General features: G+C 48.0%; 1 protein-coding gene across 1 annotated transcript in view; it reads left to right on the top strand.

Annotated features, from left to right (window-relative positions):
- EXOC6B (exocyst complex component 6B) overlaps window positions 1–27,801 on the top strand; it is a 2,452,465-nt gene that overhangs the window by 976,301 nt on the left and 1,448,363 nt on the right. Inside the window, exons 9-10 of the mRNA XM_069632299.1 lie at window positions 24,851–24,934; window positions 26,211–26,257. Of these exons, the coding sequence (XP_069488400.1) occupies window positions 24,851–24,934; window positions 26,211–26,257 (131 nt within the window). The remainder of the gene's footprint in view (window positions 1–24,850; window positions 24,935–26,210; window positions 26,258–27,801) is intronic.

Raw genomic sequence — 27,801 nt, 5'->3', positions numbered from 1 at the left:
CACCCAGGGGCTTGTATTCAATTGGAGACCCCAACGTGATCCCAGTGCCCCCGTACCTACGGAGGCTTCCAGGCTAATTCTTCAGAAGGAGCCGCACCCACCAAGAGCACCCGACCCCGAAAAAACATGTGTTCGGAGTGGTCCAGTAGGTGCCATTTTAAAAATGTGCTCTCTACTCTTTGAAGCGGGGCACGGCTCTGAGGAGAGTGCAGGCCAGTGTTGGACCCCTTTGACAGAGGCGTTCAGGTGAGTAGACTCTTGTAAGAGATGACAAGTAAGGGACGGATGCATGGGGAAGTGTGAACAGTGTGAGAACGTGGAGAGCGAGGTATTAGTTGATCAGTTTGGTAAGGCATTATAAGGTAAGGCAAGGGATCCCCTCCTCGGAAGGGGAGGAAATGCGGTACCACAAGGCAGAATAATATTTAAAGTAGGTTCTTGGAAATACAAAGTAGTGGTCTCATATAAGAAGTAGACCTGGAACAAGTAATATTGGTTAGTGTAGCGCATTGGTTCATTTTGTGGTACTAGTGTTTTGTGGGTGTAGAAGCAGGCCAAGAAGGGGCGGTAATCGTGTGAGTCATGGTGTGGTGTTTTCTCGATCTGGTGTGGGTGCATATGGAAGGGTGAAAGAGAACGGTAGAGGTTGATTGTTTTGTTTTTGTCATTATAAGTAAGTGGCAGTGTGCAGCAAATTAGAGGGGCTTTGCAGGACTGGTTAGGGATAGACACAAGTAGCATGGGGAGATATCCCTTGACACCATATCCCACCGAAGGGTAGACTAATCCAAGCTATATACCCGCTATGATGGGGATCCCTCATATGGCAGTAGGGTCCCCCGCAGTGTCAGCAACATTACAGGCTACCGCTCCCCTACCTGCGTATACCCACCCGCCTGTAGCACCAGCATGGAAGGAGTACAGTTTTAAGAGGTTTCAGGATAGGTTGACGGGTCTGCTGAGATAACAGAACTACCGAGATTACAGACATCCCCAGAAACAGGAGGGAATTAAGTACACTAAGAATGGGGGCGGGAGAGTGGAAGTCAGGGGAAATATTGCTTGAAATGAGCGTTGAAGGTATAAAACGTGTAGGGGGTGAGAAGGAAAACTTCCCTGGTCGGTGGATTGTCTTGGGAGAGGAGACTAAAGTGCTGGGAGAAGATGCTGGCACGGTTACAGAGTACACAAGTGAAGACGAAAGGAGGTGTGAAGAGGCGGCGAGAAATAACCCTCCCACTCCCAAGTAGAAGGTATATGGGCAGGAGGCAGGTTAAGGAACAGAGCTGGCCAGATGGCATTGGTGAAAAGAGGTTTTGTGAAGAAGGGTATGGGAAGTAGGGCAAAGATGCAGATGTCCCTTATACGTAAGGGATAAGGGAGGACACAGTACGTGCCTTAAATGGATGAGAATAATTTAATTAAGGCCCTCCCACAGCTACCAGTAGGGATGAGCAAGTGGATATACGAATTAGAAAAACAAATGGCAGGGGGGGCCTCTGGCAATAGGGGATCTTAAGAGCTTACTGGTTGCCGTAGTTGGAGATCAAGCAGGAGATGTATGGGTTTAGGCCTGATATCCGGGAGTAACCTTGTGGGATGATGCGCATCATTTAATGGAGTTAGAGCTTTGGTATGGGGTGCATTACATAGGGCCTTTCCTGACACACCTGATCTACTGTCTTTGATACAATATACCATGGGTGATGATGAGGACCCAGCTGGATTTATTCTTAAAATGCAGAAGTGAAGAGCGGAGACAGGACGGCCGTGGGATCCATCAATACCATTTTTCTATTTTATCATAAAGAGGGATTTGCCAATGGAAGTGCAAAAGGCATTGGATAAGAATGTGGGTATTGAGGCGAAGGGGTGGCCGGAGATACAGAGCATAATAGTGCATCATTGCAAGAGGATTAAGGAGCAGGAGAGGGAAACAGCGCAAAGGCGTCACGGGCATGAAGTAAAGTTGGTAGAGAAAAAAGTGGCAAAAGCGGCAGTTCAGGTGCCCATGTCAACACCAGTACAGGTGGAGTGAACAGAGAATACACAGCAAGTTTTGAGTGCCACTATTACAGCGCTCTGGGCGGAAGGAGGACAAGGACAGTTGGGCATGGGGAAACAGAACCCCAGCCCACAGTGGCAGCAAGCAGGGCCGCAGAGAGGAAGAGGGGGATTTCGAGGAGGAAGAGGAGGGGGGTTTGGACCAAGGGGAGTTGGGTTTGGACAGTCTCGATGTTGGAATTGTTTAAGGTGGCGGCATTTTGCAAAGGAATGCAGGAGCAGGTCTGCAGTGCTGTATAATTATAGGCTGAAGCAACAGGGCCAAGTACCCCAAGGACCTCAAGGATTAGGATACCAGCAACAGGGCCAAGGGTACCAGAACCTTGAGTATCCTCAGTGGCAATACCAAACCTTTTAATATGCAGCCCCAAGTGCCAGACACACAAGCGTGACATCTGCCGCATCAACAGCAGGGTGGTGTTGCCTCGGTAAGCAGGGCACCAGGAAGGGCGACAGCTCCCTTGGGGAAAGCAGCAGTAGTAGGAGCAAGCCTTTTCTCATTCCCTGGAACGAGCACATATCCCGATTAGGACAGCCCACAGAGAGCACCTGTGTGTCCGGTCCTGTTGTCGACTATCCACCCTGAAGTGGAACCATTGATGGGGGCGGAGATGGGAAACAAGCAATTCATATTTATGGTGGATTCTGGTGCAACTAAATTGTGTATTATGGAAGGAAATGTTCCACTATCCGGAAAAGATCTTGACGTGCAGGGGTTCTTTGGGGCTATTTCCAAGGTTCCATACTATATTCCAAACGTTCCCCTGTCAATCTACTGGGTAGTTACCTGCTCAGTAAGTTAAACATGACTATATCCTTTACAGATCATAGAGTAGTATGTTCTACGACTGCGATGTGTGCTGTGAGGGGGATGTTGATAATCCACACAATGGCAAGGGAGGTGGTGGTGGTCCGCGGGATTCCCATAGACTCGGACATGTTTATTTATGGTATCATGGTACTTGGAAAGGCAGTCCCCCAGATGGCCAAGCAGTGCTGGTGAGTGCCAACTGATTTCATTTTTCATCAAGCTGTGTCCCCTGAGGTGGTGACAAGAACGATACTTTTGCTGGCCCTGCAGGGGTTGGTCGTGTCAGAAAGGATTGTCCTATTAGGGGTGGATAGTGACAGGTGTGAGTGGCGCACAGTGCTCTGTGTAGACCCAACAGTGCAGCTAAAGAAGGTGATGGATGAGGAATTGTTTGAGAATAACAGCAAAGAGGGGGAAGTCATTTTAGAAATGTGCCTCCCTTGTCACATAATGGTACAGTATCATAGAGTGCAGTGTCTCTTAATGGCAGTAGTAACTTCATCCCATGAAGTTTTTCAAAGATTATTTATGGCACGTGCCCTGGCAGTTGTAGACTATGAATCCACACGATGTAGGTTTGTTGAAAGATGTAACACATGTGCGTATAACCCTAAAACCAGGTGTGGTGCTGCCCCGGGTAAGACAATATCCACTGTCAAGAAAAGCGGAGGAAGGCATCTGAAAGACCATATAGGCTCTCCTGGACCACGGGATTAGCGTGCCATCTATGTCTCTGTGTAATACAGTGATCTATCCGGTCACAAAATCAACGGTGGGGCAATTGGAGAATGATCCAAGACTTGATGTGGTACAGAAAGTGTTTCCAGTGGTTCCAAATCCTGCAACAATTCTATGCAGCATCCCCAAGCAGGCTACGTTTTTCACTGTGGTAGTTTTGAAAAATGCATTTTTCTTGATTCCACTTCATCCAGGTTCGAGGTACCTTACAGCATTTACGCATGGTCAGATGAGATTCAAGCATACTAGATTACCTCATGGGTACTGTGAGAGCCAGAGTATATTTAACAGAATACTGCACTCTGATTATGGGAATATTCAGGTCCCCTGCACGATTATCCAGTACATAGACAATCTGCTACTGTGTAGTGACAATGAACAGCATTGCCGAAGAGACTCGGTCGCACTGCTACAATTACTAGCATGTAAATGGTACAAGGTTGACATGGTAAAATTGCAATATTGCAGGAAGTAATTTATTCGGGGCAGTTTATATCAGTGAATGGGAAGAGGATACTACCTGACAGGGCAGCATCGGTATGCACCACACCAGACCTGCCTCAGTTAACAGAGATGCAGAAGTTCCTGTGCCTGTGCAATTACAGCAGGCCTGGATCCTCGATTATGCGTCATACACCAGGCCACTTTTGCAGGCCCTAAAAGAAGCACAGAAGAACAAGGACCACAAGTTATTGTGGACGGGAGAAATAGACAATTCAATGATTTAAATCAGCTCGCCACCCGTACTGGCCACCCCGAATTACACCCAGGAATTGTATTTGTTTACATTCTGATGGTCAGCTTAAGACAACAGTGTTGACACAGAAGAGCACTATGGGTCATAAGCCATTGGCCTATTATAGAGTTACTTTGGATGGATTGATGTAAGGACAGTTTGCGTACAAACAACTATTAGCAGCTGCTGCCTTTGCTATAGAATTTTGATGGAGTGTTCAGTAACGTATGGAGAAAATTCTTTGTTTGCTATTTTGGAGAGATCAGAGTCCACCCTGACTACGCAACGGCCATTGGCATATGAGATTATCATCTCGAAACCTCACATTCAAATGGTTAGGTTTAGGACAGTGAAACCTGCCACCTTTTTAACAGAGATGCTGACGGCAGAGGACTTGGCAGTACACAACTGTGCCACATACGAGGGGGAGGAGGGTGGCACTCCCAAAGCAAGGGATCGTGTATTGACCAAGGATATGGTACTTTTCATTGTTGGGTCATCCACAATTGATCAGGAGAATGGGCAGAGGCGGACAGGGGCCGCAGTGGTACTACTTGAGGGAGTAGAGTACAAGACAGTGGTTATGAAGAGGTTGCCTACACACTATTCCGCACAAGCGGCAAAACTCGTGCTCACCGAGGCACTGAGAGCTCCACAAGGGTGACACAGTGTATGTTACAACAATGGTACACGTGAGGGTCTTTGCTTGGAAGAGGCGGGGGTTCAGGAGGGCAGATGGATCTCCGGTACAGCATGCTGGGCTGTTAGAGATGCTGATAGAAGCCTTATCACAGCCATCTGTTGCGTGGTCGTTAAGTGCGCTGCCCATTTTAACGGCACTGACAATGGCAAGGGGAAACGCAGCTGCCTATGCGGTAGCCAAAATGGCGGCGTATCAGTCAAATGAAACATCCACTTACTATATTATGACTGCCCCACCGACAGACGAGGGTCGAGTGCCTTATACCGCATTGCCTATTTCCCAGATTATTGAGCTTCAAGGGAGGGCGCCAGAGTGGGAGAAGGAGGTGTGGTTACGGAGAGGATGTAAGCAGTCCCCGACAGATATATTGTGGCGGCAGGAGAGCTCTGGGAATACAGCGAAGCCCCGGGAATTGCTAACAATAGCATTTGAACAACTGCACTACCCATCTCATAGTTCGAAAACAACCCATAGCTGCAGACATACAGGAGGATTGGTTCACAACAAATATCAAGGAGAGCATCACTGATATGGTTGTTAATTGTACTACATGTCAAAGGTTTAGCACAGGAATGACACTACAAATATTTCCCCGCCCTATTGGGCCGTCCGTGAGTTACACCTAGACTACGCCGATATGGGGGAACATTGTAATGGATCTAGGTACCTCATTGTGGTGGTCTGTCACTTCTCAAGGTGGGTGGAAGCAGGGCCATGTGCGCACTCAGATGCCAAGTGTGCTGCAAGGTTTCTGGTGCGGGAAGTGTTCCTGCACTGGGGGGTGTGCGAGTTCTTGAGATCAGACAATGGCACTCATTTCTTCAATGCTTTATTCCAGCATGTTACAGCACTTATTCGTATCAAGCATTGGATGTGTTTGATTTATCACCCACAGGACAATGGCATGAATGTATATAGAAGAATGAAAAGAGAAGTACGATGGAATTATGACACATCAAGGGTTGGGGTTTGATGTGATTGAGGATATTCATCATCTTGAATTCTCTCATTACTGGTATTCTGAGATGAGTGGTGGGGGGAAAAAACGGTGTGTGTCTTTGTCCGTGTCCCAAATTCCATCAAGTGTGTGGAGTTACCTTATCTGATGGTGAAGGGGCAGATATATGTCAACAACTGGCAGGACAGCACGCTACCTTTCTTGGCAGAAGGACTGGTAGCATACTGCTAGGACAGAATAGCACAAGTGGTCAACTTCGGTGCACAAATTTGGACAGAGCATATCACAAAGTTGATGTGGATTGCAACAATGGAAAAGCTAGTGTAAGTCCACAAGGAAGAAGAATACAAGCTCTATTTCCACACCAAGGGTATAATCTCTGTTGGCATAAACGAACATTGTAATAATCCTCTCTTGATCGCAGACATGCAGAAAGGAACGGCGGCATTGATGGATTACTACTGGATCTGTGGTCGTAAAGCTTACTTGCACCTCCCAGCGTCATGGAGGGGCTGTTGTTCGCTGGCCACATTGCATTCAGCGCTATTGGTAATCCCAGAAGAGCCCCTGAAGGGGGGAGTGTTCCCTGCAGAGGGGCCAGCGAGTCTCACCACAGTACAATCTTCAGATCAGAGCCTTGTGCCCACGCACAGGCCTCACATCCGGCTAGGAAAAGGACAATTCCAGCAATCACAGAGAATGGAAAGGTCGAACTAGATTTCTGAAGACTCTTCCACTTTGCTTGCTGAAATACCAGAAGAATATCGGCTGTTCAGCTGAGCAGAGTCCTCCTTCGCTTCCCTACTCCTGCCAGGGGTACAGGCGGCGGCCAATGCCAAATGGCTGCAGATAGTGCAGTGGGAACTGGTCCAGCTTGCAAACGATAGAGAATGGGTTCAACGTGATAAAGGTTGAGTTACGAGCACTGAGACTTATGACATTGCAAAATAGATTTGTGCTCGATTTGTTGACAGCAATGGAGGGAGGGGTTTGCAAACAAATGTGCCGATTCCTGTTGCACGTTCGTACTTCCTGAAGACGCAGACAATTCATCACTATCCCACATCATTGTAGCTGTCCATGGCCTAGGTGTTCGCATGAAGGAGGGAGGAATTCAGGACAATAATTGGTTAAGTATGACTTTCAACGGGGCCCCATCATGGCTAGGAGCAATCGTGAAGATGTTAAGGCCCATCATGGTTTTCATCCTGGTCATTTTCTGCACGTGTCAGCTGGTTCTTCGATGCTGTGCTAGTGTGGCACCAGATAGCGCAAAAATGATGGTATCGATTGGGGGTTTAAATGCATCTTGCGAAACACAAAACATTGAAATGCGGACCGATGTCCCACAGGGTGGCCGGAAGTATGAAATGTGTCCCATCCCGTATGGAAATGAAATTGATCCTTTATACCACAATGTCATTTCCAAACCCACTGATCTAGAAAACTACACAGAGGTTTGGCTGGACCTGGCGGAGGGTGGATGTGCAGTGGCAAATGCATTTACATGACTTTTTCACCTGAGGAGTACACGCGTGGGGGAGAGAGATTGAGACCAGTGTGTAGGGCGTGGGTGCCAGTAAAAAAGAATAAGCCATATGTGGATGTAGAAACTGGGGAGTGGGAGCGCAGAGCAATTCCAGAATTTGTTACTATAGAAGTAACGAAAGGGGGGAAATGTTGGGAAGGGGACATCCCCCCCGCCCCGGCACTTTAAAGTACAGTGATATGCATTTGAGGCACTGTAATGAACCATGGGGCGGTGGGGGGGGGTCAGTGAAGGGGACGTTTTCCCTTCCTATAGAACCCCATGTTAACATCAATTATAGCATATTCATATGGTGCGGCCCAAGGCACAGGCGGCATTGCTATTTTGCATAGATATTAATATTCCTAGGTAGAAGCGAAGGCTTGCGTGGTAAGCACAGTAAAGGCGTCATTGCATGCACTAGGCCCAATCCATGAGGCAATGGAAATCTCCAGTCATGCCAGAGCTCCCATGAGGATAGATTGTGCCCCACCCGCCACACTGTTTGTCCATTGTTCTTGAAAGGGTTGCAAAGATGTGTCTTTCACCAAAAAAGGAAAGTGCCCTACAAGGCCGTGATTAGTGGCCAGCGCCTGGTGGGCACGTTATCTCACTTTGGCCAAAGCACAACCCGGCCCATTCCTGAGTGACCACGAGTTATAGCCCATATAACTGACTAAACCCTAAGATCCCCCTATTCCATGACACCCGGTGCCCTTTGACCATCAACCACAAAGTAGCTGAAATGTTCAAAGAGGATAGACCGGATGTATTGTTGCAGCGACAATCGTGTGATTTTTATTACAAGGTGCTGGGATGGATACATTATAGTTCAAAGCGAGGGCCGAGACCTTGGAGCGGGATGGAGTGGAGGGAGTGAGTGAAATGTGCAGATGAAGGTTAGAGTCCCTTGAACTTCCTGTGTGTCTGTTTTGAATCCTGCCAAGTGCATGGTATGAGTGATAAACAAGCAGTGTAGTAGGAGTATAATGAATTTGTTGTTTGACCTTCGACGTGAGAAGATGATGTCAGGATTAGTCAGGCGAGTACTAAGGCAGCGAATATGGCAAGGGAAATGTGCACCCAGGAACAACGACTCAGGTATGCTAGAACCCAGGAGTGCAAAATAGAGTGTGACATCAAACCAATATATGAAAAGGGATGTGGGGTAAGCACCTGACCGCGAGGAAAGTCGGCAAGCACCTTACCCCCAATTGCTGTTACAGGTACTGACAGCGCTAAACCCACGTGGAGGGCCAGCAATGACAGGATCTGTGTACTAACACTCTTGATGGTATTGCATAAGGGAACTTAGGAACTGTACTCACGAGGACGAGATTCACCTCTTGAATGTCAGCTAGCCCACGAATCCTGTAGATGTATCTGGGACCCAGAAAGGCTATAACAGCAATGGGAGAAGTAGGGAGGTCCAGAGGACAAGGGCTGAAGGCAGCCGGAATGAGGCAGGCTGCCGGGCAGGGAGCCCAGAGGACAAGGGCTGAGGCTGGGAATCAGCAGAGCGAGATCCGCTGCTATGTGGAGAGCCCGCAGGGCAAGGGCGGAGGCTGGAAGGCAGCAGAGCGAGATCCGCTGCAATGTGGAGAGCCCGGCAGGACAAGGGCGGAGACTGGAAGGCAGCGGAGCGTGATCCGCTGCAGAAAACTAAATACCTAAGTTGGAATAGGGATAACAAACTAGTGGGGAAAACATAAGCATTCACACAGGAGCTAGCTACCACCACACACCACACCTAATGATCAAATGGGAAATGGATGCAGAAGTGCAATGGAAAACATGGAATGGATCCTCTAGAAAGTAAGGATCAGGAGCAGGGAAAAACAAAATTACCTATGCAAACTTCTCCCTACCCCTCCAAGGAAAAGACAGGAAACTAAACTAAGAGGAAGGCTAAGGCAAATGGGTAACAGCAGCAAAGGACAGAGTCAAAGAAATATAGAACACAGACAAACTGGGCTGCATCTAAAAGGGGAAAGCACTAAGAATTGCTGCCTGCAAACAGGGGAAGACAAAAAGGGAAATCAAGGGAGCAGAAATCAATTAGCGCATGAATCCGAAATTCAGGGCGGAGGAAACAAGAAAACAGGAACAAGGAAGTAGGTACAAAGGCAAGGAACCAGGAACCAGGGACTAGTCAAAAACAGGAACACTGCAAACGATGACCAGCGCTGGACTGAAGTGAGACTGAGGCTTTTAAAGCTGTTTAACGAGCACACGCCTCAGGTGTGCTGACTGCTGCACCTGCAGCCACAGGTGTTGCCTATCCTCCACCCAACCTTGTCCTGCAAGGGTGGAGGTGGAGCAGTGGGCCAGGCATTCTGGGAAGCACAGTCATTTGGTTAAAGAAGCATGCTGGCTGCCAAAAACCTGGAATGGATCCGGAAGGGAAGTAGTTTGGAAAATAGGGATTTAGCGCTCCCAATTCATTACAGCACTGTGGCATTAGGTTCGGAGGAAATGTCCAGCAAGGAATAAGCCCCAAAACATGCCCCCAAGTGGCGGGAACGGGAGCGAAGGGAGCGAGTCGTGACAGATGAGCCCTGCAGCACCCACGTGATGGAAGATGGACGGACTGGGCTGGGACCAATAAACTGCCATCCTATATGGATAGAGGCATCACCTGTATAGGATCCATCCAATCAGCTGCCCGGGTTTTCACTGTATGTATTGCATCATACTCTGATGTCCTGTCCCCTTTCCTCCATACTGCATGGCCCTTGTTAGGGGCGGGAGATTAACCTTTTTCACTAGAATAAAACCTAGTTCCCCTAAATGTAGAGACATGCAAGGGCGTGGCCCTGGGAGCATGCGCTCCCCTGATTCTGCCCACCGGCTCCACTCCCCATTCCCCTTTTCCACGTCAACGGGCAGGGGCCAATTTCACCAGTGTTCCTGGGTTCGGCTTCAGCCATGTAATTCCACGCGCTCTTCCCAGGATACTTCTTTTTGTCTTCCTTTCGTCAATCAGGTACTTGGTCCTCTGCACCACCCTCCCCCTTGGTGCATGTCGATTTCAGCAGGCTACAAGCCTGCGAGGGGCTCTTTCCTACGTCTGACCCTCACGCTCTTTGCCTCTGCTGCCTTTGCCCCGACCACGGCTGGGAAGGTTGTACCGCATGCGATGCACTGACTCCACGCGCACTGAAGAACAGGCTAGCTCGGTGGAGGGAGCGATTCGAAATGTGGCCTCAGAGGACTTAAAGGACTTTGCCAGACAGAGATCGAGGCCCAAGGGACGGCTGTTGTTTTCCAGCACATCCCGTCAGGGCGACTCCTTCCCAAGGAAGTGCCTGAGTGGGAGTAACCTCTCTGGTTCTCACACCAGCACATGCACCGAGGCTAGTCCAGCTACTGGCTACACTGCCGAGGGGAGGGGATGGCAGTCTAGAGAATAGGTGTCAACTCCACTTTGCTTGTGGGTTGAAAGTCAGTGAGAGGAAGGCGAGAGTGAAGGTTTGTAATTGAGAAAAGCAAGGAGGTGGGAGATAAAGGAGTTCAGAGTCTCCCGTCTTTGAGGTTTAGGAGTAGTTGCTAGCAGCAGCCAGTGTAGAGTAATGTTAAAGGATATTTGTACCGCGCACTATCCCCACCCGAGTGGTCCCCTGGCGCTCTGGCGGCTCTGAAAAAAGGGAGGGGGGGGTCAGTTAGTGGCCCCGGCCTGGGGTGCAGGGTCTCGTTCTCCACTGCCAAGAGTCTTGGAGGAGGCCGGACCCAGGGAACCAAGCGCCACGACTTCAGCATGTGGCACGCAGCTCGACAAAATGGCTGCTGCGCCAGACAGCATTGCTGCTCGTTCGATGCCACTCCTAGGAACAGAGCAGGCGGGAGAATGAGTTTCAGGGAGGGACTGGTGTCAACCAGGTACGTGGCCTACAGTTTATACACCAGCAGCGGAGGGCAGGTTCCCTGGCTCCAGCAGCCTCTAGCCACTCCACCAATATCACCTGCCACCTCTTCAGCCTCCGAAGACAGTTTCTTCGTAAGGCTCCTGGCGCTGAAGCAAACCACTCGGATGGGGGCCATCCTGCGGGATGCAGTCTGGAACTTGCTCCTTCCGGTCACTCTACTGGCGCCCATAGTCATTCCTCCTAAGGCTCCGGCGCCACAGGTCCCATGCAGCCCTGCTGCCCACGCCGGCTCCTTCCATTGCAGCTCCCCTACCTCCCACTGTCCAGGCGGTTCCACACCAGCGTCCACAGCAGCCTCCAGCTCTGATTTCCACACCACAGCCCACGGCGCCCAGAACCCCTCGACCCACTCCGGACCAGCCGGACATTCTTGTGAACACAGACTATGAGGAGGACCCTCATACGCCGTTGTCAGTCAAGGCCTTCCACAAATGGCTTGCAGGTTTGGTGTAATATTTTGGCCTTCCTCAACCAGAGGTCAAGCAGCCAGAGGAGGGGGTGTCTTGGCAGAAGTCCTCACTCTACGACCCCCTACCAGAATGGGCATCCTGATGCAGAAGAATGTCGTTGCCTTGGCCAAGAGGGGGTGGCTCAAGCCACACTCGTCCCAACCTGTCAATCAGTGTCTCAACGCCAAGTATAGGCAAATGGAGGTGGATCAACTCTTGCTGTCGGCGCACTCTCAACCCTCGCTGCGCCATCACTCTACTCTAAGCCTCAGTCGTCCTTGGCCACCTTGTCCTCGGCGCTAGTAGGCAAGGAGTAAAAGATCTTGGAGGTGTACAGTAAGAAGCTGTACTCCAACGCCTCGCTGCACGTGCGTCAATCCAACACGGATGCCATGCAGCCAGGCATTAACCAAGGTCTTTGGCAGGAAATTGCGGACTTCCTTCCAGAACTTCCGGTGCAGAGCCAAGCATGCTTCAAGGCGGGACTAGGAGAAGCCAAGCTGGCAGCGCAGGACATCATGGAGTCCATCGTTGCCAAAACCGATACCTCTGGCCGGGCCATATGCATCACCATGGACATGAGAAGGACTGTCTGGATCCAGGAACGCATATTGGACCTTCCATTCAATGCGTCTCCGGTGGGAGCCAGGCTTGCCTTTCACATGTAGTTTTGGCGCCAGAACTTTTTGGACCCCTGGATCCTCCAGGTAGTTTCCTCGGGGGTATCGCCTACTGGTCCCTCCCTCTCCTCCCTCTACTTCCACAGACTAGGACCCCAACTCTTCTGGCTGAAATTCAGTCACTCGTCGAGAGCCAAGCAGTGGAGGAAATCCCAGCCTCCCAGTGCCAATACAAAAGAAGAACCAGGCTGGCCGGAGGGTTGGGTTATACTGCTCCAACCTGCAAAAATTCAAGTTGACTACTCCGGACAGGGGAGACTGAATGTGTTCCCTGGATCTGAAGGACGCTTATCTACACGTCCCGATTTGGCAACCGCATCGTGCCTTCCTTCGCTTCAGGATTCTTGGCTGCCATTTTCAATACAGGGTGCTATCCCCCAAGATATTCAACGGACTCATGAATGCGTGGCAGCTCTTCTCAGGGTCCAGGGACGACTGGCTCATCAGGGTGAAATCTCAGGAGGCGGTACACCACTCTTCTTCTGCGCTTATGAACACACTCCACGTCCTGGTGCCTTACGATCAACATAAAGCCTCAGCTGCAACCTACGCAGAATTTGACCTTCCTGGGCCTCATCTTGGGCACAAGCTCAGAGAGAGTCTTTCCCTTGGAGAACAATATTTACCTTACAGCCGGAGGTGCCAGCAGTTCGCGTCCTGGCAGGGGCAGGGCCCTGGCTACCGGGGCGACGCATTCCAGGTACAGGGGGACGGCATGACTGCGTGTGCCTTCCCTTCCACACCCTTGGCCCACAGGGGGATCTGCAAGATAAAGGCAAGATAAAGGAATCTTGTCACCTCAGCGTCATTCTGATAGTTCCAGGTTGAGCTGCGAGATTGTGGTTCTCCGAACTCTATGGCCTCACGGACAGACCAACCATTCACCTTCCGAGGGGGCCCGCTCCTTTTCTGGCGCAGCAAGGGGGCGGGGTCGCCCATCATGCTCCACAGAAGTTAACCCTTGCAGCGTGGTTCCAGAACAGGTCACGCTCAAGCACCTGAGCCTCCCGCAGGCTAACCTAGAGCTCATTCAGGATGCCAGGATCAAAGCTACCAGGAGCCAGTACAAAAGTAAATGGACTAGAATCTGTCATTGGGTGGACTCTAAAGAAAGCGACCCCTCTTAGTTGCACACAGGAAGATGTGCTCTCCTTCTCTGCGCATCCTGAACACTCTAGCGTGCAGTTGGACACATGCCACAACTATTTGGCAGCCATAGTGGCCTGCAGAAATTCTGAGGAGATGTCCATCTCCTCTTTCAACCTGATAGAAGACATTTGGCAAGCCTCTCCATGCTCTGCCCGCCCTTCAAGAAACCACACCCCTTGTGGGACCTCAAGGTAGTGCTGGGCGCCTTGGAGCACAAGCCCTTCGAGCCAATGGCGTCCACGGATATCAGGCTGGTCATCATTACGACATCTTTATTAGTGGGCCTCACCTCTGCTTGCAGACCCAGCAAGTTCCAAGCTCTGGTGTCCTCAGAACCCTATACCACATTTCATAGAGATAAGGTGGTCCTGCGGACTCACCCCTGCGTTCCTACCTAAGGTGTCCTCCGCTTTTCATTTAAACGAGGTAATAGCCTTGCCTACGTTTTTTGCTGACCCTAGGACTAGGCTCAGAGGGTCTTGCACTGTCTGGATGTCAGACACGCGCTGAAATTGTATCTAGACAGGAGCAAGTCAGACGCACTCTATTGCACGGTGGATGGTTTCCGCCATCATGGAGGCCTACAAGAGGCAGCACAGGCCATTGTCAGCCAACATGCACGTCCACACTGCCCGAGCCAAGGCCACGGCCATTGCATTCCAATGGCAGGAACCGTGGCAGGTTATCAGTGGGGCGGCCACCTGGCCACCCTGTCGGCTTTCTGTAAGCATTACTGTTTGGACGCCGGATTTAAGTCAGACCCGGCTGTCGGGCAGGCGGTTCTAAGGAACCTATTTTCTTGCGGAGGGTCTCCTCTCCACCCTGGGGCTACATTCAGTTGTAATTGTCCATGAAGTATGGAGGATAGGGGACAGGACAGGACGTAAGAATTATTTTAGTTATTCACTGTAGTGACTAACGTATTCTTAGTCCCCTTTCCTCCATATGTCCCAGCCCCCCCCAATACTGGTGTCATTAAGCAATGATAAATATTGTTGACGCGTCAATGGGGACTGAGGACTTGCGCCAGTGAGTAAAGTCGGGTGAGCGCATGCTCCCATGGCCGCGTTCCTCGAAATTGAAGGAGAAGTAGGTATTTTTCAGGTGAAAAAGGTTCTGTCTCCCATCCCTAGCAAGGGACACCCCCATGCAGTATGGAGGAAAAGGGACTATGAACTAAGAGTACATTAGTCACTACAGTGAGTAAGTATTCATTTATGAATGTTTTCACCTTAAATGTTTCTGCTTTTACCTCTTCTTGGCAGAACGTTCTTGGCAGCAGTGTTCTTGGCTGTTGCTCTCATCTGCGCATGAGATTAAAAGTTGTTATACTTAAAAGATCAACTTGGTCTTTCCTCCCATTTTCTCTGGTGTGTGTGTCCAGGGGCTTACTTTCATTAGCCGCAGGTAGAGAAGGGGACCCTGTCTCTAAAGCAGCAATTTCAAGGTGGATTGTAAGCTGCATTCAACAGTGCTACACAATATCCAACAAAACACTACCATTTACAGCCAGAGCGCCCTCAACTCTGGGTACTGGTGAAACCTTAGATTCATTGCAAATGTGCCCCTAGAGGCAATTTGTAAAGCAGCACCATGGAGTTCAGTGCACACTTTCATTACACATTACTGTGTAGATACTCCACCAACAAGAAGTGTTTCTCAGGTGGGACAGGCAGTGTTGACATTGTTTTGCCTCTGTACCTTCTAATAAATCCACCTCCGTGTCCAGGTACTGCTCACTAGTCTATGCAATGCATAGGATTCTAAGCAGATCCATACTACTCGGAAGACGAATATTACATACCTGTAACCTTCGTTCTGATGCTTGTATCTGCTTAGATGCACATGCCAACACCAATCCTCTCCTTGTTGGGCATCGAAGGTATGTAGACCACTTGCACCTTTCTTTACCTTCCTGTACTCTCATACACACTTCATGCTCCCTCATTTGAGAAACAAAATAATCTGTGGACCTTGACCCGTGAAAGACCATGAGTACAGTGCATGTGACACAAGGGATGGTATTATAGACCAGCCCTGTCAATGCCCCTTTTTGAAATTCAAAAACAAGGCGTGCAATACTCCACACCAACCCCTAGACGTCGGCCTATGCAAAGCATGTCACTCTAAGCACACACAAGCATCAGAACGACGATCGCAGTTATGCGTTATTTGTCATATATATATAATATGGCAAGGTTATACTGCACCTATGAGAGAGCTTTCGTTTTTTAACCATGTGTTCAATAAGATACTATTTTTATATTTTTGCTAATTAAGATAGCAGGCTGATTATTTTTGATCTCTGGATCCCTAGTTGCAGGTGTTTGCGAACGTGAAGACTGCATTCCATATACTCCGCTTGGTTAATATATAAACTTCTGCTTCACCACGCGGGTATCGAGCAGTACTGGCCTATGCCTCGTAAATAACCTGAGCGCCCAACTGGGAGACAGGATAAAAAAATCCTCAATTAAATGTAGTGTCAGATCACCAGCACTGTGATGACCATTGGGTATATTCACTATTTTGTTTTCTTCCCATCTCTGGTTCTACTCGTAATATTAGTCTCTACCTTGAAACGGATGTATCTTTCTCCTTTCATATTTCGACTAGATCTCGCTCCTGGTGTCATAACCTTTTCAGCATTCGTAAAGGTTGTTCTTTTCTTAAGTTTAATGCTACTAAACGTTAGTGATTTACTCTTATTTTGTCACGCCTATTTTTTTGCTCTACTCTACTTTTTGGTCTCCATGTCTGGTTTGACTCCATTAAAGTCAATCTTTAATGCTTCCATGCGTTTGTTATATTTACTTTCCCCTTGTGACTCTATTTCTCTGTCACTATCTTCTCTTGGATGCTTATCTTTTCACTCGCACCTTAAATTGAACTTCCTTTGTATTATATTTAAATCTCTTTATGGTCTTGAACATTTGTGTCGTTCATCTCTTGTCTCTTTTTATTTTTCCTCTCACGCTTTAAATTCTCTGACTCAATTGTTATCAGTCCCCCCTGCACCCAGTCATGATTTCATTATTTCTCGTTGCCTACCCTGTATCACTGGAACTCTCGTCCTCTTTCTCTTCATTCTGTTACTTATTATTCATTTCGCACTAAGTGCATCTTGTAAAGCTATAGATAAACTAAAATAAAATTACACATTTTATTAATGCGTACATAAAATTAAACTTGTAGGGTGACTCTGGGAATCTCATCCCTGTCCATCTGAGGGTAGCTCGTGGTGCTGAACCTAATACTCTGGTGGTCTGGCTTTGCTAGCCTTTACCATCGTCCATATACCTTGGTCAGCAGGAGGGGATGGCAGTCTAGAGAATAGGTGTCAACTCCACTTTGTTTGTGGGTTGAAAGTCAGTGAGAGGAAGCGAGAGTGAAGGTTTGTAATTGAGAAAAGCAAGGAGGAGGGAGATAAAGGAGTTCAGAGTCAGATTCAGAGGGGTCAGTTAGTGGGAATAAGCTGGAAAAGAGCAATGATGTGCTGTTGGCAGCCTCAGCCGGGTGGGTCCGTTGGCTGGATACGTTCGATAGTTGTTGTGTGCTGTTGTGCAAATCTGTGTGTGGTTTGTTTTGTTGTTGCAGTGTAGTGAAGTTTGTGCGGATTGCTGAGTTTTAGGCTTGTGGTTGTGTTTGGTTAGAGTTTGAGAGCTGTATGCAGAGGGGTGAAATTGTTAGTAGATTGGTTAGTTGGCATTGCTGTTCTTCTAATTATGTCTAGGTGAGATGCTTGCTATCGTTCACTTATTCCACCTGAGTGTGGTACTGAGTGTGGTACCTGCTGATTTTCAATATTCTCTCTAGAAGTGAGGCAGGCTAGTGATCGCAAATCCATCCATGTGTGGCACTTGTTATCATTCGCATTTCATTTTAAGTGTGGCGCATGCTAACATTCCTAATCCTGTCTAGATGCGAGGCAGGCCAGGGTTAAGAGCTCCCTCTGAGTGTAGCACTTGCTAACATCCACAATCCTGTCTAGATGCGACGCACCCCAAGGATAAGAGTTCCCTCTGAGTGTGGCACGTGCTAACATCCACAATCCTGTCTAGATGCGACGCACCCCAAGGATAAGAGTTCCCTCTGAGTGTGGCACATGCTAAAATTGGCAGGTAAGTTAGTATGTATTGAACAGCAACATTTACAGTCCATTTACAGTGGTCACAAGTCTCTCTAAGTATGCATTATGTCTGTCTATGGCAGTCCATGCTATGGGAAGTTAAGGTAGAGTGGCAGGGGCTTTCCGGAGTAGAGTAATTGCTCTACACCCCACCCATGCCACACTCAGTTTGTGTTGGTGTCTGTTGACGGCTGTCTTCCTTGACTGCCCCTGCAGACACACTCTGGAGCCACCAATGTAGGAGCCGCCCTTGGCCTTGGGCCCTTAGCCGAAGGGGCTGCCGGGCAGAGAGCTGCCTTAGAGAGGTCCCTTATGACCTTGATGAACAGCCAATCACAGGCGGTAAGCGGGCTGGGAGAAGGGAGGGAAGTGGAAACACACACACACGGAAGTGGAGAGGGGTGCAGACAAGGCCCAGGGCCCCTAAGCAGGCCTGAGAAAAAAAAACACGTAAAGAGAGGCCCAAGAGGGTCGGCTCTCAAGTCTCCTTACCTGGCAGCTCCCCAATGTAAAAGGAGCTGTAGCTGTGACTAGGCTCGCAGGCTGATGTTGGAATTGGCCAATCACGGCCTGGGAGGAAAGTGGAAACGCACACGGAAGGGGAGAGGGGTGCAGACAAGGCCCAGGGCCTGAAAGAAAAACGGAAAGAGAGGCCCAGGAGGGTCGGCTCTCAAGTCTCCTCACCCGGCAGCACCTTTGAGCAGAGTTGAGGGGCAGAAATGTGGACTTGATGGAATAGATAGCTTGTGAGCTTGAGATTATGCAAGAGATGAGTATTGTGGCGAGCCAGGAGGAGGACACAGACTTTGTGAGGGCATGATTCACACATTTTTATTAAATAAAGCGAAATGACTAGCCTTCCCAATCTCTATGGGTGGTCTCCACTTATATTTCTAACTAAGGTACTCAGCAGTCAGTCCTGAAAGTCCAACAGAAATAGTCTGTAGTCCAAAACTATACTAACTGACCCTACCACTAGGAAAACGAACATAAATCTAGACAATGACTCCCTTCACCTTGAGGGTATTTTAATACCAATCTGTAGACTTGTTTACTGATATGCAATTCTCAGACAGTCTCTTGTGACTTCTTCTGTTAATCTATGTAACTCTTCCGTTGCTTTCTGTATTCTTTCCCTTCTCCTTGATATCCCCTTTTCGGGCTTCTTTCCCAAGATCTGCATTCTTTGTTGCCACTTCCGGCGTATCGTAGAAGGATAATATTATTCAGGTGCCCTTCCTCTGCCGGGGGAACTAGAACTCAACTTGCTTTGTCTCACTGCCGTATTTGGCTCTCTGGTGTATATATACTGATATCCATTTCTTCTGACATCCTTCTTCTGATTTCAAATATCGTATGGGCTTCCCTTTCTCCCAAGGTATTGTTATTCCTGGTTTTAATACTTGAACCTTTAGATTCTCAGTATATGTTTCTGTTTTCCTGATAATTTAAGTTCAGGGACTTGGAGATTCTTTTTTCATTCTCTCTCTTACAACATTGTAGATTCACGTAGTTCAAGTATAAATCTCATTATTTCTACTAGAACCAGTGATCAGTATGATGTAATAATCTCTTTGGTCTACCGCTATCCCTGTTCTCCCCATTACCTTCTCTTACGAGGGGGACATCTTCGGGTGCATTGTTCCTTATTGACCTCATCTCAAGCCGCAGATTGTGTTCGCTTTGGCGTTACCAGGGTTTTGTGCTTTTCTCTAGTGTTTGTTTCTCATTTCGTGCTCCTGCCTTGTGGCGTTCTCATGTCGGGGCTAAAGCAGTGCTTTGGCATATCAGCCCCTTCTACCGTGCACCTGCCCTGTTGCTCTCTGGTGCCGTTGTAGTGCTGTCACTTTGGTGTTTCAGCTTCTCCACTCGAGTAAGTCTCAAACTCGCAGTTCTCCTCTCTGGTGCGTACTCCGCCTCACGCTTGTCTTGTGCAGCCCTGGTCCCTCTCTAGGCCGCAAATGCGTCCCCGCTCTCCATCTCTCTCTAGGTTGCATTATTTAACGTACTCGTCTCCATGTGTTGCATATTTAGATTTAAAGCGGTATGTGTATTTCCAATACGATAATGGTATCTCTTAGGAGTTTCTTCACAACAGTCCTGATATACAAAAGTCTTTGGTATTTGTGTAGGCCATAGTGTGTGCCACTGTAGAGAGTTCCTCACAGGAATGGGAGTCATTGTCCCCAAGGAGAAGTCCCTCCCGGTGAGGTCCCACTCGCCTTGACCGCTAGAGAGGGTGTTGCGGAGCAGGCTCACCCCCCTAACCTCACAGTAAGAGCCCCCCCTTGGGGAGAAGTGACAAATTCCCTCGATAGGTCATAGTATGTATAATAGTTGGACTAGGCTGAGTCAAGGTTGGTAGTGAGAGCAAGACTAACTATTTGTTGGTAGTAAATATAGAGGGAGAGTTCAATGTGCACCAATTGCACAGATTTAGTTGGATTGTTGGGTGGTTCATGTTTTAAGATTTGAGCATGGCGTGTGAGTAGGGTAATGGTAATTCAATGCAGTTGGCTAGCAGTGGACAGGGAGAGAGCTTTTTACATATGATGTTGAGATATAGTAAGTTGCTATAAGTGAGTTAACCACTTATGGACAGTACCAGAGAATTGTAGAAGTGGATGGAGTGCAGCTGGAGCTTGTAGACCTGGTCATGTCGTGTAGATTAAATTCCCCAATAAGTATGACTCGAGATTAGAGAAGGAGGTCAAGATAATGGAAAGGGAGCGAGTAGGATGATTGAGGTTTTGGAGCAAGCAGAATAGCAATGTTGTTGCAAAGGGGCATGGAGAAAGATCCGAGGTTGGGGTAGATGGGCTAGCTTTGCTAATTGTTAGGCCAGCATCACTACCTTTCTTAGATAAGCGAAGGGGAGTGAGAAATGGTAGCAGAGTCGGTGTGCAAGTTTGCACAAGATTGAAAGTGTCATGTGGGTTGGGAGGGGGCATGTGTCATTGACGGCTATCAAGGAAAGATGGTGGTGTTGGGAAGGGAGCAAATTCATCCCACCCCCTAGGCACTTTAGGGGGGAGGCGAATCCCATTGGAAGAACTGTGATACACCAGGGGGAGGGTGGTGCTTTAAAGGTCCCCACATGATTATGACATGTAGACATCGTGTGCGCATATAAACAGATGCCTTTTTGCAGATATAAAGCAGCCATAGTCAAAGCATGAGACCTGCACGGCCATGTAGTATTTAGTGTGTTACTCACAGGCCGTGAGATTGAGGGGGTAAACTGAACAGGCCCAAGCACTGATGAGAGAGGCCCACGCTGCTAACTTTCATAGAAGGTCTCTTTTGTTATAAAAATGTTGCCAATATGCTTGATCTAAGAAAGAAAGTGCCCCTCAAGACCTCGAGACAGCGTTAGGCGCCTTGGCGAGCGTGTTATCACAAACATACCAGAGCAGGCCTGCGACCCCCTCCACCCCCCACCCAGCCAACCACGAGTTATAGACCCTTGAATTCTGAGATACCAGCTGACCCCAGAACACCAACCATGAACCAAGCAGCCACAAAAGATCTAAGAATATGGTCACCCAACCTTTATTTCATACTAACATGATTTGTGATACGAGGTACAGGGATGGATAATTTATAGCTCAAAAGCGAGGGTGGAAGCTGGAAGATGTGATTGGAATCAGTGAAATGAGTGCGGTCAGAGGGACCTTGAGACTCCCACTGTACGAGCCTATGCTCATGCCAGGTGCCCTGTATAATGATAGAGTAGCACTGTTAGCAATTGTATCTAATTGGTTATTCGACCTTGGGTTCCTGGTGACGATGAGCCCAGCAGACCCCACGTGATGGAAAACGAACGGGCCAATGCCCTGGCATCCCCTATGGAGTAGGCCGACCATGTATAGGGTCGCACCAACCAGCCGCATGGGTTTTGACTGTTTATGAATGACGATGTGGCCCCTTTCTGCTCAGAACATTCCTTGGCAGCAGAGTTCTTTGTTGGCACACCTATTTTGTAGAAATAAAACTTGTTAAACTTGCAAGAGTTTCTTGGGCCTTTATCCCTAGCGGGTTGCATTTTTTCTGGTGGGAGCGTTTAGGGGCGTACTTTCATGGACCAAATAGTCAATAAGAAGTGAACTGCTACACTGGTTAATTCAGAGTGAGTTCACTGGGAAGTAGGATGTGGAAGGAAAAATGTGCGTTCCTTGTGGGCGAGGAGTGAACTGAACATCTTTGCAGTAGGTGTAGATGGAATGGCCAAGGTGTCGTGGAGAGGGGAGGCAAAGCAGTTTAGAGAGAAAAGAGGAGTAGGAGAGGGCATGACTTCTGTCAGTGTAGAGAAGGAAGTGTATGATACAATGGAGGAAGACGATATACAGAAGCATGTTATTATTATGGTATTTTGTGCTCGCTGACCTAGCTTCGAGAAGCAACGGGGCGCTTTGCAGAGGTATAGAACAAAACATATGCACAACCGAGCGCTTTTCAAAGGTAGCGTAACAGATATTCAGCAGGGGTAGGATACAGAGGAGTGGGTACGGCTGTAAAGAGTGGCTGGGAGTGGAGTGGAGGGGCGGGCAGCATCTAGCGAGTCAGGGGGCAACGTGATGCCCTAGATGTTGAGGAAGAGAGACTCCTTGAAGAGATGGGTCGTGAGTTATTTTCTGATTTGTAGGTGTGTGAGGGAGAGTCTGATGCCGAGGTGGAGGAGTTTCCATAGTCTTGGGGCATAGGCAGAGAAGGCTTGTTTCTATTCCTTTACTTTTTGCTGCAGCAGATTTCAAGTCTGCACCTGTCCTGGCCTGGTGGTGCGCTGTCTGCCGGCAATGCAAATGTAGCCAGGTGTTCGTTCAACGTACCTTATAGGGAGACAGGTGTAGGCGGGCACCCAATATTCAACTTAACCCTTCACTTATAACTTGTCCCGCCTCTTACCTGTCTCCAAACCCCACTCTCCTGGGATCGAGATCACTCTGGTGTACGTTGATAGGCAGAAGGTAAGGGTAGGGAAGATCAAGAGGGTAGGGCAAGCATGGTCCCCAAATACCCCTAAGGAGGAAACACAAGGTTAGAGTAACTGGAGCATAAAATGAAACGCGGAAAAAAGGAATGCTGGTGTACGGTTCCTTTTAGTTGTTTTAAGCTTGCTTATATACTTTCCTAGTACACCAGCAGGGTTTTGTGAGGTTTTTACAAAAAGGGGCAAAACACTAGACAATATATACAACTTAAATTCTCCTACACAGCTGCATTACTAAAAAAATGAAACGCAGAAATATAAAGAGTCCTTTGTATATATTTTAAAAGACATTTTATATTTTTAAGGTCTATACAGTGCACTGTATTTAAAAACTATTTTAGAAGACCTTACTCAAGGTCCTTGCTGCTCGATTGATCTTCCTTCCTTCTTCCTGTGCTCTTTGATGGTGGCTCTCCGGGCAGTGGGTGGCAGGCGGCAGAAGCAGCAACAGTTTGTGGGGGGCCCCAAAGTCTTTAAATCTTTATGTAGGCTGGGCTGGTTATTTCAGGTGCAACCCAGCACTCAGAAGCAGTGTGGGGGGGCCCCACATTACTCACTTCATCTGGGCCACGTCTGCCAGGTGTGGCCCATTCAGTTCTGGTGGGTCACCTGTAAGGGAGGTGGCCCTTATTGTTAAATTAAGCCCCAGGAGGGCTAAAATATATTCTAGGCGCTCCCCTGCTATGGGGGCGCCAGTAATTAAATACCTGGGGAACAGCACTGTAAGGGGAATGCCAATATAAAGGCCTGAGCTGGGCGTTCACCGGCCCTTAGCGGAGTGCCTCCAACCCTGTTAAAGGGTTTCTGTAACTGTCACTGCTGCTCTGCTCGTGCTGGTGACTGTTTTTTTTTTCTTTTTAGAGCAAAGGGACCCTTACGTACCCACATGTGAGGGTGCCTTAGTCTAACCTTTTTCATTTTTCCAGGTCCCCGGCACGGCTTGTGTCAGGGACCCAATTCTTTTTTTTTTCTTCTTTTTTGTATTACATTTCGGGAATCCCTTCTAGTATTCCCCAACTGGGGGTTACACAAAGTTTCTCTGCGAGGTAGCTGGGTGACTGCCTTATAGATGATGCAGCAAGACTTACGGAACTATTGCTATGCCACTGAAACAGATTTCAAATATACTAGCATAGACTGCTGTGTGAAAGTGTCCACCTTCTTTAAACTCTTACAACTGATGTATTACTGGTTGAACAGTCCATACTGACATTGAGAGACTGCCTCAGTTCAGCTGTTGCCTGGTTAACATCTGAACCCCCTGTTAACTTCAATTTGTGTTTTTTTTCTAGTTAATCCAGTTGAAGCAAAAAAAAAAAAAATCTACCTCAGAATTCACCCTTCATTTGGGTTGTAAAGTTTCTCAGGATACCGACTAATTATATTTTTAAAATTGTAGATAATTGTTTGTATGATTAACTGGTCATTATAACCATATTTTTCTGGATGCTGTCAAATCTCTGATACCCATCCGAAATGTCAGTGTAGCTTCTAGCCTGGCCTGCTCTTCTGCAGAGGTGAATGTTATCCAGGTGAATTCTAGCATATTGTGTCAAATCTGCTTCAAGTGGCGTACAGGGAATGAAGGCAGAGCTTATTGCACTTTCAGCCCCCTTTCATATACTGATTCCGAGCTTACAGTACTTGTGTTTTGACTGTTTTGTGGTTGCTGTTCTTGAGACCCAAGCACTTGGTGGACTTCAGCTTTGTGCTCAGCACTACTTGGTGGTGAGTCAAGGGTACAGCATGCAGCTCTATGATATTGTGTGTAATGGACACACTCCAGTTGCTGTTTTTCTGCAAAGGTCCTTTCCATTTTAGTGTTGGCTCCATCTTTTGTTACTGAATAAAATGTACTGTTGTCAATCCGTGTGCAAGGATCATCAGGATACCACACACTAGCACCATCAACCAGACATTGGGAGTTTTCTGTGTTTTGTTAGATCTAGAGGTATTTGCTAAAACATTTGTGCCTTTTATTCTATGTAGGGCGCGAGAGAAACCTTTGAGAACTACTACAGGAAACAGCGCCGAAAACAAGCCCGCCTTGTGCTGCAGCCACCGTCGAACATGGTATGACTTTGCTTGACTTACCCTTAGGTGCAATGTCCAGGCGTTCTCACTCATTCACTTCCTTGCTAAGGGGTCCATGCCGAAGGCCCTTAAGCCATTCTTCACGAGCTAGAACCACATCCAGAGGGCCAGCAGGCTGGACTCAGTGTACCATAGAACAGTGCAACCTGACTCGCAGTGCAGTTCTTCGCTTGTGTTGATGATTATAGTTTCACCTTTAAGTGGTGGATAGTTTCTGTGCATTAGAGATCATGGACACATCGTATATCTGGGGTATCCATTGAAAATTTAGTTAAGGAGAGTGTCGTCAGGGGGAGGCATTTCCCCACATCTGCAGCATGACGAAAATCAAACCATTTTTAGAATCGTAAATGACACCCTTCCTAGAATATTTGGGAAAGTATTTTAGGGGTCAGAAAAAAAATATCAGCTCCATACCGCCTTTTCTTTCATGCAAGATATTCACATGGAACCGGGACATGGGAAAGATCTATTGCGTAAAACAATTCCACTAACTTTGTGAAATGTTCCTCTTAAAATAAACGTTCCTGTGTCATATCTTCCTATTTGACAAGTTATCTAATGTTTGTATTTGTTTTGCATAAAAATACATTACATAGTTGGCAAACCCATTTCGGGGTGCTTTATAAATTGCAATCATGATTGAGGTAAGATGGAACAAAAAACAATCTGGAGTAGTTGAATTTCTAGAAGGTGGGCGGGACAATTGGGGACAGCCAGGTCCAGCTGTGTAGGGGATGGAGCGGTGGGAACCAGAAAGGCTTGATGGGTGCGGGAGCAGAACATGGAAGGGTGAGGGACAACTGTAACCAGCTGGAAGGAGGGCAGGAGGGGGGTTCAGGAGATGGCATGGTTGGCACAACAATGGCCCGACAGCAGAGTGAGGGGCATGGAGATGGAGAGATGGGACTGCCAGGACCAGCGGGATGGCGTGTCCTATCTAGTCAGGGGTCTTGGCAAAGGGTAAGGGCCCTTTGCCAGGACGTCAGGTTCCACTGATGAAGTATGAAAGTGAAGGCAGGTCTCATGGGTCGTCCCCTTTGTTGTGGCTTGGGGTGCTGGGAGGGAAGCAGGGTCATGCCTGCTAGGATAAAGTGCATGATATATCGGCCATGATAGTCGGGCACCATCACCAGCCGTGAGTGGGGTCTTGGTGGTACTCCTGTGTCAGGCGTGCTAATGTTGCTGTGTCTGTAATCTAAACAGTATCATGTTTCCTTTTTTTGCTTTTTCCTAATACACTTTTTTATTCCAGCATGAAACATTGGATGCCTATAGGAAATATTTTAATCAGATCGTAGGGTAAGCATCATTTTCCTGCTTTTCTGTTCGTTGGATGCATTTATACAGAGTTTATGTAGTTAAAAATGTTTTCTTTGAGGGCTTGAGGGAGTGTGCGCAGGTAAAACCCAAGGACTGGCTACCCCTCACTGTTGTAAATGCATAGCTAATATTGCTGTTCTGAAACATTCCACCCCACAGGCAATTTTAAATGACTCCCTATAAATCACAGCTTGCTTGATTATTAAAGACGCTTTGCCTCACCCCCAAATGCATGGATAAAATCTCTCCAAAATACTTTGGATGAGAAAGTAAGACACAAGCGCCGAACATCCTGTGCTTAGCTGATTAAAATGTATTCCGCACCTCTACCACGCCAACCTAGGTAGTTTCGGTTTGGGGACTGTGGCTAGGGATTTCGTTCCCTGCTGGCTTTTGTATTCTTCTAACCCATGCACCTCCTTTTATGTGCTATGGCCGCATTCCATTCTACAGGTTCCCCGTCACTTTCTATGACCCCTATGGAGTCCTATTGTCTCTTAGAGCTGTCTTCGGATTCCCAACTTCCACAGATCCCACGGCCCCCTGGTAAGTACTTTCTGCAGGGCTGTCAGAAGATATGGTGAGGCCCCCTTACAATATTTTGCACTCAGCCAGCGGCGGCACCTCTGCAAACAGGAGACACGAGAAATCTCCCTTTCAGTTTGGATCCCAAATATGGTTTATTAATACAACTCCAAATCAACTACAGCAAATTTAGATTTCTCAACTGAAGAAAGCTTTATGCCGGACTAACTTTTGTATCATATGCATAAATATATATGGGATGGCATGAGCTCTCCACTCTGCCACCTCCAACTCTCTGAGGGTCAGTCACTTTTCCAAGAAAGGAGTTGAGGGCAGATCTCTTTCTTCGGCTGGGACCTCCCTCTGAAAACAGCTTCCCTGTCTCTCTGAAACTTGAGCAGAACCATCTCCAGTTCCGGAAGCAACTAAAGACCGGTCACTTTGCTTCTGCCTTTTCTCTTCTCTCTTCCTTGCTGATCACCTTCCTGATCCATGCACTGGTCACCTGGTCAAGCTCTGAATTCGAGCCCCGGTCCCTGCCTGCCCTGTTGCAATCCTGCACTGCCTCTTGGCTCCCCTGCACTTCCCTACAGTCCCCGCTCTTGCTCTTATTCTCCACCCGTTGGCTGCACTTATGTGTACCCACACCTACCACCTGTTGGCTGCACTCTTGTTTCTCCTTTGTTCCTGCACTTATGCATTCTACCCCACCCTCAGCACTTCTCCCCTCCCTTCTTCCCTGCTCTTGCGCGATCTGAATGACACAATGCCTAGTAAAATCTGGGTTTTGTCCTACTCTTTTGTTTCCCCATCCTCGCCTAGAAACATTTGTGTACAGGCACGTTATAAATGCCATATCATATCAATAAGGAGCACACTGCCCCTGTGTGCGCATTCAAACACACATCATACGCAGTGACAAATGATGTACAGTGGAGGCTGGTACATTTCTGAACTTAAGAGGCTTAAAAGTTTGTGCCAATTAGGCAGGATCAACA

Source organism: Ambystoma mexicanum, chromosome 6q (genome assembly GCF_040938575.1).
Source record: "Ambystoma mexicanum isolate Mex_15411 chromosome 6q, UKY_AmexF1_1, whole genome shotgun sequence".
Taxonomy (NCBI): domain Eukaryota; kingdom Metazoa; phylum Chordata; class Amphibia; order Caudata; family Ambystomatidae; genus Ambystoma; species Ambystoma mexicanum.
Note: the sequence above shows the minus strand (reverse complement) of the source record. Positions and strands in the feature narration are given on the sequence as shown.